Source organism: Megascapheus bottae, chromosome 7 (assembly GCF_031878675.1).
Source record: "Megascapheus bottae isolate mThoBot1 chromosome 7, mThoBot2.hap1, whole genome shotgun sequence".
Taxonomy (NCBI): domain Eukaryota; kingdom Metazoa; phylum Chordata; class Mammalia; order Rodentia; family Geomyidae; genus Megascapheus; species Megascapheus bottae.
In genome coordinates, this window is record NC_143515.1 from 71,358,659 (window position 1) to 71,369,875 (window position 11,217).

Genomic DNA, 11,217 nt, shown 5'->3' on the forward strand with positions numbered 1-11,217 from the left:
ACAGGGAGAGTGTGGGATGGACAAAGAATTGGGTCTATTTGGATATTAGGGAAGGAATATGATGGAAATCTGGGAAAACTGATTGACGGTTGAAAAAAATGGGAATTTTTTTGCATGACCAGTGAAATAATTATAGAAAGACAAAAGCATGTACAAAAAGAATACCTGACAAATGTAACTGTAACCCCTCTATACATTATCCTGACAATAAAAATAAATAAATATAAAAAAGAAGGAGGAGGAGGAAGTGGTGCGGAGGCTCAAGTAGTAGGGAGGTAGCATTGAACTGAAGAGCTCAGGGATAACATCCAAGCCCAGAGTTCAAGTCCCAAAACCAACAAAAAGAAAAAAAGAGGAGGAGGAGAAAAAGAGAGGAAAAAAAAGGGAGGGAGAGGGGGAGGGAAGAATAAAAGGAAGGACAAGTAAATCCCCCGAGATTCTACTTGCCACAAATAATCATTGTGGTCATTTTGTTCTCCAGTTTTTCATATATATCCCAATCACACACTTTCTACAACAGGACCACATGGTGTTTCTTGTATTCTACCTTTTATAATATTCTTAAATATGTATTTGACATTCTATATTCATCACCATTCAGAAATTTAGTGGATGAACTATAATATTAAATAAATTCCTGTTGCTTTAATCCATTCAGTTATTATAAATACCTTATATTTTGATATAGGAAAACAAAGATACTTTTTTTTTTTGCTAGTCCTGGGACTTGACTCAGCCTTGGACACATTTTGCTCAAGGTTAGCATTCTGCCACTCAAATCACAGTACCACTTCCAGCTTTTTCTGTATATATTGTACCAAGGAATCAAACCCAGGTCTTGGTGCATGCTAGGCAAGCACCCCTACTAGGCTACGCTCCCAGCCCAGAAAACAATGATATTCTGCCTTTGGAAGTCTTAGAGCTTTGTATTGCACTACCTTATTGTATGGCTGTGACTAAATGCCCTGTCTCAACTTAAGAAAGTAGGCCAAGAAAACAGAATATATATTTCTAGTATACTTTCCTTTAAGAAGTCATTAAAGACACAGTCACCAAAGCAACAAAGAGAACCGTGGGCAAGCACCTCTATGAGAGGGAGTAACAGACTAGGTCCTGCCAGCCATACTAGCGTTCTCCCTCCCAAGTCATCCTTGGCTGCATGGGCTTCTACATTCCGCAGACACAGAAAGTGTCTCTGCCCTGCCCTTCCTGTCTGAAATGTTTCTTCCCCCAGGGTTAACATGGCCCAACCTCCCCTTTTCATTATAATCTAGTTCAACCATCCCTTATCAAAGAGGCACTCCAGTATACTTTCCATGAAATAGATGCCAAAGTTCTACACAGTCTATCTCCTTAGCTTCTTTTAGTCTCATCATGTATTATATATTTGTTTGTATTTGCCCATCCCCAACATTAAAAAATGTAATATAATTAAAACAGTAAAAATTCAGCAAGATCTGCTCTTGTTTCCAGGTGTCATGCACATTATCTGGTGTATTTGTCTCTTATGGCCTTATAATATCTCATATCAGATAGCACTTGACCTATAGAAAACATGGGGTATGTGAGTTTTCAAAAATTGATTTCGTGTTTGTGTTTGTTCTGCACATTCTAAGTGTCTGGCTTTTTGTTTGCTAAATGTAGCTAATGCTGCCTACCTTGGAGCCCAAGAGATGATGCAGGTGGTGAAGAGAGATGACGAAACCATAAAGGAAAATTTATCCAAGGTAATCACTTAAATACTACAAGCAATTAATTATATACATGGACATTTTACTAAGGATGAAGAGCTGGAATTGATTAGATTCTATATGAATTCAAGGACTTTCAGTTTATACAGAGTTCTTGTAGTTCAAATTAATGTTATCCTTGAAAGTTACATAAAGTAAGTAAAGCAGATTGATTAAATATATTTTGTCAACTATTTTATTGACCTTGTTTTCAGAATTAATTTTCTATTTTGACAATGCATAGTAGTGAGAATTAAAATTATTTGTAGAATAAATGAGATTATGTTGAAACATGAATAAAACAATGGGAAATAATCAACATTATACATCATGTGGTGACTGGTAAGTTTCATCTTTTTACTTTTTTTTTTTCTCATCAGTCATGAGGCTTGAACTCTGGGCCTGGGTGCTGTCCCTGAGCTCTTCAGCTCAAGGCCACTGCCCTATCCCTTGAACCACAATACCACTTCCAGTTTTCTAGTGGTTAATTGGAGATAAGAGTCACATAGACTTTAGTTATCTCACTGGCTTTGAACCAAAATCCTCAGATCTCAGCCTCCTGAGTAGCTAGGATTACAGGCGTAAGCCACCACACCCAGCCCCATCTTTCTTACTCTTAAGACACTGGAGTAAGACTATCTTGCTCTAAAGCACACAAAAAGATAAACAATTTTCTGAGCTGGGCGCCAGTGGCTCCTAGCTACTCAAGAGCCTGAGATCTGAGGATAAAAGGTCAAAACCAGCCTAGGCAGGAAAGTCTGTGAAGCTCTTATTTTCGCTGTAACTCCTGTCTGTGGACAGATGTGAGGGAGAGGAGAAAGGAAAGGAAGAGGAGAAGAGAGAGGAGGAGAAAGAATTAACTAAAAGGGAAAATATTTATGCCACGTGCATGTTGAAATGATATTTTAGACATATTAGGTTAAATAATTACAAGAGTGATTTCACCTTTTCCTCTGTAGTGTTTATCATAGTTACTAAAATTCTGTTTGTTTTTTGTTTTGATTTTTTTTGTTGTTATTGGCTGTGGGGCTTGAACTTATGGCCTGGGCGCTGTCCCTGAACTTATGCTCAAGGCTAATGTTCTACCACTTTGAGTCATAGCTCCACTTCTGATCCTCAGATCCCAGGCTCCTGAGCAGCTAAGATTACCACCAATTACTAGAAATTTTTTAAACTTGTATATGTTGCCTTGCTGAGTGCTGGTGGAAGGAAACTATATTTATTTCCTTGAAAATATTTTCAACATACTGAAAACATTCAGCAAGAAAGACTAACAAATGGCAATCTCTGTGGGCATTATGTTCCCTAAAGAACAGTTGTCTAATGATAGATAGATCTAAAACCAGAAGGAAGCCCTCATTAATGGAATAGAGAAGGTTAGGGGCCACAGGAGAAACTTCCCTCCAACATGCTCATCTACTTCTAAACATTGAGGCATGTGAAAATGCAAGAAAATAGAATTTTACTTCCCAGTTAAGTTCATCCGTTTCAAAAATATATTTTAAGTTTTCCAGGGTGGAAGTTCATAAAAACAATTCAACTCCCAGTTTATAACAAGACTGGCAGATATTCACTTCCAAAATTCACACTTGCCAAAATAACTAGCCCCATCACGGGTTAGAGCCTGTCTTACCACCTGGGGAAGCCAGCTGCTGTAAAATCCTCATCATTTCTAGATCCTGGTGTGTGTTATGCTCAGAAAGAGGTCAAAGAAAGGTGCTAACTTATTCCTGTGCTAAGTTAAATCCATATGCAAGTTTAATCATTCCCAGATAGAGGTTTGTTCGTACTGTGTCAGGACTGTAAGTTTACTGGAACTTTTATGGAGAAATATGGGGGTATAATGGTAGGTGGCAGACATTTCAAGGTTAGTATTAACACACAGTCACGGGAATGAACTTTTCCAACTCCAGGGAATAATTTTGTTTCTAAGACAACATTAAACATACTTACAGAATTTGAGGAAACAAGACATTGTTTAGTTTAATAGTCCACAACTACCTTGAATTTTATTGATCATGTTTTCTACCAGCTAAATTTGAGCTTCCACTCAAATAATACAGTTGTAGTTCCTAAATGAAATTGGGTATAAAGAGACAGGAAGTTTATTGCAGTTTTTGGTTTCTATAATAAAAAAGCGGAAACTTGCTGTAATTTAATATTGATAAAAAGTTTAATCAACATAATATAACCCTAGTCTGCTTGAGAAAATAAGGAAAGTCAACAGAGCACGTAGTTAGTTCTGAGACAGAGCATTGACTCTTGCCTTCAAAATACTCGTGAAAAGTGGTCAAACTAGAAAAACAATTCCTGAGATTAGAAATGTACTTATTTCAGATATTCCAGTCAGGGCATTTTATAGCATTTCCATCTAAACAAAGATACTCTGAAACTTCACATTTATCCGAGGCTTTTCAATGTGAAGAGTTATTGGGCCTCATATTATTGCAAAATTTATTTCACATATCTGTTATTCAACTTAAAGCGGTTGTGAAAAATATTTACTTGTGTCTTCTAGCCAAGACACAATTGTCTAATTCTTCTATACCTATTGTTTTAAACATCTTGTATGTGATTGACCTCTCTCTCTTTTTTTTTTTTTTTTCCAATCCTGGGGCTCTGTCCTTGGACACTTTTGCTCAAGTCCAATGCTCTGCCACGTAAGCTACAGTACCACTTCCAGCTTTTTCTGAGTATGTGGTACCAGGCAATCAAACCTAGGGCTTTGTGCATGCTAAGCAAGCACTCTACCACTAGGCTACATTCCTGGGCCCACCCATAATTTTTATAAGTGACAAATATATTACTAATACTGGGGATTATTATCTATATTTATAACTAAGGAATCATTAGATTAAAATTAAAAGTAAATACAAATATAGACATTTCTTAAATTTGCATAATCTACCTTTACCCATGAACCTTCATGGGCCTGCATAGGTAATGAAGCCCTGTATTCAGGGAAAGAGAAAAGGCCTAATAGCTCAGTGTGATGGCTTGGGCACTAGCCTGAGAGAAACCATGATATCTATACTAAAAAGATTTAGTTGTTGGAAGTCATTGGAAGACTTTAGCAAAAAGATAACAGTTGGGATATGGTTCAAAATACTTGACTATGATATAACAGAGCCACTAGCCAATCAGAATATCAACCAGCTGCAAACATTCAGTTCAGAGGCACCTGTACATATCAGTTACCTTAGGAATGTGGTGGTGAGATGAACAAATCGCAGAGATTGCTTTGGGAGAAATATGTAGCAGGATTTTGGATTGAAATGAAATTGTAAGTATAGGCAAACCATTTATAAGGTTTTTACAAAAAAAAAAAAGAAGAAGAAGAAGGCCAAAACAAGATGGAGAAATCTAGGATTATTTCTCTGTCTCTGGATTGGTGACATGGAAAAGAGAATTAGCCTGAAGGTTTAGAAGGTGGCTGAGTAAGTAGTTCATCTTGGTGCTTGCATTTGAGATACCTGTGGGGCATCCAGGTATATACATGCCTGCAGATCATTCAGTATATGGTTGTGAAGCTTAAGAGAGTATGTGTTCCGTTTTCATTTTGACATGAGAGGCCTGTAGCTGAAGCCAGGAGCATGGATGGTGGCACTACACTGACGCATAGCAGTATAGGAAAGAAGACATTTAAAGATCAGCCCCTGGGGAACCCAAAAGGGTTGTCGGGGGCGGGGGGAGCTAATGAATAAGAATAGGAATGGAAGTTATAGATGAGAACCAGGATAGAATAAACCAAGGGAAGAAAATTGACTTCACCACTCCAGATCCAGTTTGTCTGGGAGCCTCTGGAGTCTGCCCCACTTTAGAAGGCACCTGGTGTATCTGCAGCAGTGGGGAGGACATTGTTCTAAACTATAGAGGAGACATGTCTCAGTCATACAAAAGTGAATTCGTATTTGGTTATAAACTTGAAGTTTTCATTTAAAATTCTAAACTGCCATGAACATCTTTGGCCCAAACTTACAGAAACAGCTGTTCTAAGCCACTTCCAGACTGAATCTGAGTATCTCTGTCAGTACACAAGAGTCCGAAATTGTTCACGTGAAGTACAGCATTTGGGTGAAAGTGGGCAGCAGTGAATGGCCTACCTGTGGGGTAGTGTCGCCTCTACCTCAGAGGACCAGGCCCCATCTGGGTGTGCCTTGGAAAAGAGGCAACATGTCCGCAGGAGCAGGAGTCCTGTGCCCTGGCTCTTTCCTCATCCTCTTCTTAGCTTGCTTTAGCCAGAAGTGCATGCTGTTTTCAGGAACAACCCTCATGTTGTTGCTTGCAGAATAGGCATGCAAATCCTTCTGACATGCACATGTCCTGCTTGGTGAAGCATAGGAAGTGCTCCCTGGACCAACAAACCAGGGCCGTCTTTCTGTAAGCCTGGATCTGAAACGGATTGTGTTTAATTTGAAGCTGATCCAGAATGTCATAATCATCCTGGAAACACATTTGTTTTTATCTCAACCGCTTTGACCTTAAGAGCTTCATCTGAGGGGAATGCACTAGTGTACCATCAAGTTTTCCAGTGGAGCCTGTTAAGAATGGGGTGAATGTTGCATAGCAGAGTCCTTGGGACCACAACCTGAATTTAGACTCCAGCTCTGCTGATGACTTAGTTATGTGACCTTACTTAATTTACTGAGCCCTGCTGCTCTTCCTTTTTAAATAATTCAATACTAGTATCTATTTCTATACCATTGCTTCAGAAGGATAATATGGCAGCCCATACTTCGTAATTCAGGCCTGCCAGGAGTGTCAAGCATGTAGTTAGCATTCAATAAATGTTCATAGGCTGTAAACTTAATTATATCCCACATGTGCCTCTGATAACTTTTTTTTAAAAAAGACATGCTTCCCTAACTTTTCCTCTCCCTTCCTATATGTTCCCTTCCTATATGTTTTTACTGTGTAATAAAATAATTAAGCCAGGCATGGTGGCTCATGCCTGTAATCCCAGCCACTCAGAAGGCTGAGATATGAGGATCCTGGTTCCAAGCCAGGCCCAGGCACCAAAGAATGTGAAACTCTTACCTCCAGCTAACCACTAGAAAATGGGAAATGGGGCTGTGCAGCTCAAGGGTAGGGTAGTAACCTTGAGCTAAAGAGCTCAGGGACGGTACCCAGGCCCAGAGTTCAAGCCCTATGACCAACAAAAATAATAATAATTATCAAATAATTAGTGACATTAAGTATGTGGCCAAGAGATTCAGGAATATCCCATACCATTTTTCACCCCTAGGAACAAATGGAACTACCACTACTAAGAAAAAACAGTAGTACTTAATTGTGACCAGGACTTGGGCTCTGCATCCAAGTGCAGAAATGCTGATGAGCTAGGCTCCGACCTCTCTCCATTAAGTGTAATCATCCCAGGTTCCTCCATGTTCCTGAGTCAGTTGACCAGGAAGGAACAGAAATGCAGTAAGAAAGTTGGCTTGCAGTGCCTCACACTTGGCCACCTCTCCAGAGGACAGTAGTTCAGCTCCACACTAGAAAGATGAAGTTAGTCACTAGAGAGCTTTGTGATTTCCATGACAGAAGGGAGTCAGTGCTGCCCTTCTACCAGTTAGTTAGCCTTGGAGGACGCAGAGAGCCCTACTGTGCCCTACATCTTGGGATGCGTAGTTGTTCAAAACACCAAGAGTGGGCCAGGCAAGGAAGCCATTCCCACTGCTCCCCAGGTGCCTGCAAAAGGAAACGGGATTCCATGTGTGGAAGTATTGCGTTTTCACCTCTGTCCTCTTTGGATATTTCAGTTTCCTATTTTCTTAAGAATACTATTAAGCCAGAAAAAGATGAAGGGTAGAAACAAAACAAGGTAAGTTGAAATGTAAATGTCCCAATTCACCTCTCTTTCTTTAACAATTCTGACAGACTTTCTCAGGTTGCTCAGAAAAATTTCACTGAAATTTCAATGCTTTATAGCCATTTGTATATTCACAGGAATAAGCCATTTAAACAACTTAAAGCAAATGCCTACAGGCTTCTCTTAGCATCACAAGATCAAAGTTTTAAGTGTCTCGAACTCTGGTGAGAATGAAATAGTAGACGCTGTCATCCAGCTTGTTCTAGATTCACCACAGAATTGGTGATCCATCGGAGGACTTATAAAGGTACCGTAGGTAGAAACTGGAAGGTGAGGAAGGCAGGAAGAAAGCAGACAGTGAAATCTAACTGGGCAATAGAGGGCTGCTTTCATTTGGATCTTGAATATCCCAGAGGTTGTGTTAGGGCTTGGCCCCAGCTTGATGCTTTTAGAAGGTGGCAGACCTTTTAGAAGGGGCCTGGTGTGGTTCTTAAGTTATCTGAGCTGTGCTGTCAAAGGGGACTGTGAGAATCCAGATTCTTTCTGCCTCAGTTCTCAGCTTCCATGAGGTGAGTAGATCCTCATTCTCCTATTTTGATGTGCTACCTCAACCCTGCCCAGGGCAACAAAACCAGAGGATCATAGACTGGAACCTCTGAAACTAAGAGCAAGAGCTGTAAGTCAGCTATCTCAGGCATTTGTTAAAGACGAATGCAAAGGCTCCCATGTATGGAAATTAATTCATCGCTGGGCAAAACCACTAGCTGCTTTGTATCTAAACATTTGCTTCTTTCACAAACAGACATACAGAAAACATGGTTGGGGGGAGTTATTCTGGAAAAGGAAAGCAAAAGTGGAGAAGGTAGGAATGGTGTTGTTTTCTTTGACCTCTGAGTTGAATAAAGGAGAGAATAGAGGAGATGTGTTCACCAGTGCCGGTTCCTGCATAATGAACTTGAGTCAGTTCACAGATGACTACCATAATAACATCATAACCCAAAGGCATTATGAAAAGCCTTTTTACTATGACCGTGGCACCCCCTGCAAAAAAACACATACTGCTGTGCTCAGGCAACAGAGACTGTATTATGAAACAAAGGGCCAAAGGAATACAGTTTATATTGAACATGGCTAGAGAATTAAAACCCAAGGAACTGTTAAAATTTGGTTTATCCCTAAGTATAACAAAAGAAAAAATACACACACACACACACACACACACACACACACACACTTCTTTAACTATGAGAAACACTCATTTTATAAGACTCGTCATTTCTGTAATGACCATTGTCTACTGGCCTATTGAAAAGAGATCATTCAGATGGAGATTTTCTGTGCGTACCTTTTTCTTTGTAACTAATATTTTAAGATGTTGAAATAATTTTGTCTCTTTGCTGTTAGCCAAATCATGCTATGCCTTTCTAATATTTCTTATTCTATTAGTCATAAAACCTCTATTAGTCATGCAGAAAAGCCAACAACTCAAAGTATGTATTCAAAGAAGCTTTGCTGGCCCCCTGAGACTAGAACTCTGTTTTCCTCTTGGGGTTTCCACAGTACTTTGTCCACATCTCTGCCTGTTGTTTGGGGAACAGTTGTTTCAGGCCTGGTCCTTGACCTGAAAATTTCTCTGCCTGGGTAGAAGTACAAAATTGGAGAGAGCTTTAAATGAAGGGAGTTGAGTTTGTTCTTGTTGGTAATTGTTGCAGTTAGTATCTATATACAGTCCATTCTTCAGGTTTTGTTTTGGTAACGTTGACTGCCCCACTCTTGGGGTGGGCAGGTGGAGCCAGGCATAGATGCCACCTTCAAAGCACTGCAGTCCATTGCTGTCGCCCCTGTGTCCAGAGAGAAAATTGGAGCCTGATAGGATGTTCTTGCCTTGTCTTTCAGCTTACCTTCTACTATGGCACAGTGGATGGTTGGTGTCCAGTAAAGTACTATGAAGACATCAAGAAAGATTTTCCAGAAGGAGATATTCGACTCTGTGAGAAAAAAATACCTCATGCTTTTATCCTCGATTTTAGCCAGGAAGTAGCTGTCATAATTTGTGACTGGCTAAAGGATAATTTGTCCAAAATATAAATACTGACACAGGAACAAACACCTACAGCTAGTATATGAAGCAGTAGGTGTCCTCCGCTTACGATGTAAATGTTTGATTTTAATGTTTGATGTTGGAAAAGGTGAGCACTTCTCGGCTTAAAACCTAGTAGCTCCTAGCCGCTCGGTTCTTTTGTTGAAGTGAATATAGTTGATCGATCATTTAAAGGCTACAACACATTTCCCACACTCAGAGAGCACACACAGTAATCTAGATGACTTCTCTGCACAAGATAACTCCAATGACACAATATAATGGATTTTAGTCCTTGAAAAACCAAAAAAAGGAAAGAGAGAGAGAGAGAGAGAAGACTAAATGTAGGTGGCTTTGAGTTTCCTTGTGGAATACTTTCCTAGAGGAAACCATGAAATACCTACTAGAAAATGGGAAAGAGATGAGTGTCTCTGAAGTGCACAGTCCCATGTGTGAAGGGCATGTGACCATGACGAGGACATACTCATGTTCCCATCGCAGGACGTGGACTTAGGTTGCCTTTAAAGACGATGAAAATCAGCCCAGACTAACTGTGTGTAGTCTTGGCTGGAATTCTCCGTTTGACGTCATGCTTCTCCTGGTTTGACCAATAGTCAAGTATGCCAGACATTACTCTGGTCACCTACCCAATTCTGGACCCCAACTCTGCCTCCTGCTCCAGGACAACCAATACGCAGGCTCCTTAACCCCCCCAACCCCCTCCAGAGCCGGGAAGGAGGCATGGGGCTGTCCAGAACCAGACGTAACACAGCCCACCATGCCATTGCTGTGTCTGTGATTCTTGCAGTGAAGCTCAATTGAAGACTAGACACAAGCCAAGTACATAGTATACTAGCCATTAATGCCAATGTTCTTACCTACTTCTGAAAAGGTCTTGATAAATAACTTCTGGGTAGATGTTTTAAATTGCTGAGTTAGAATAGTCATATAAATTGATTCTCCATTTGCATTAACATTGTTTAAAATCATTTCACAAATGACATGTGAATTTGCCCTTCCCGGACACTTTAAGTCTAGTAGAGAGCCGCCTGTTTCTGACTAGGGAAGGGCCAATGGTGCTACCTCCCTCACTGACTCAATTCCGAGACCTTCCAGGCCAACAAATCCCCCTGGCTGCAGTGTGCAGTGACCATTGCCTGTCAGTCAGAAGCATTCCATCCCCCCCTGAAGGAAGAGCTCTTGTGCATCCTCATTCCTTCCCCCCAACCAAAAGCCCCCTGATGAACCATTCCACTCTGATAATGTGCAGTGCCCCAGTGTTCAGCATGTCTTCATATCAAAGCTCTTGCCTTCTCAGAACGGAGAAGCCACACTTCAAGAGTGTTAGGAGTGTTGTTGTTCCTGGGAAAGAATCACGAGATACTCAGGCCACAGCTCCAGAGCTGCACGAATCTTTGGTGTCCTTCTAGGAGGTTGGGGAAGCTAGCATTGGAAACTGGGACCCACCTCCCAGAGCCTTGCAGACGCAAGTGGCTCCATAGCATGAAATTGATGCATATAAACAAGTACTGATCATCAGATCTCTCAGAAGCAAGAGTGATATCCACTGCCTTTCTTTCCGAAGTTAGTTTAAC

At 40.5% G+C, this 11,217-nt stretch overlaps 1 protein-coding gene across 3 annotated transcripts in view; it reads left to right on the forward strand.

The window, feature by feature from the left end:
- The window catches only part of Ldah (lipid droplet associated hydrolase), an 84,083-nt gene extending 74,140 nt beyond the window's left edge, over positions 1-9,943 (forward strand). For all 3 annotated transcript variants that reach the window (XM_090337385.1, XM_090337386.1, XM_090337387.1), the window contains exons 6-7: positions 1,645-1,727; positions 9,439-9,943. In XM_090337385.1, coding sequence (XP_090193511.1) covers positions 1,645-1,727; positions 9,439-9,630 — 275 coding nt within the window. In that variant the 3' untranslated portion in view covers positions 9,631-9,943. The remainder of the gene's footprint in view (positions 1-1,644; positions 1,728-9,438) is intronic.
- The last annotated feature ends 1,274 nt before the right edge of the window (positions 9,944-11,217 follow it).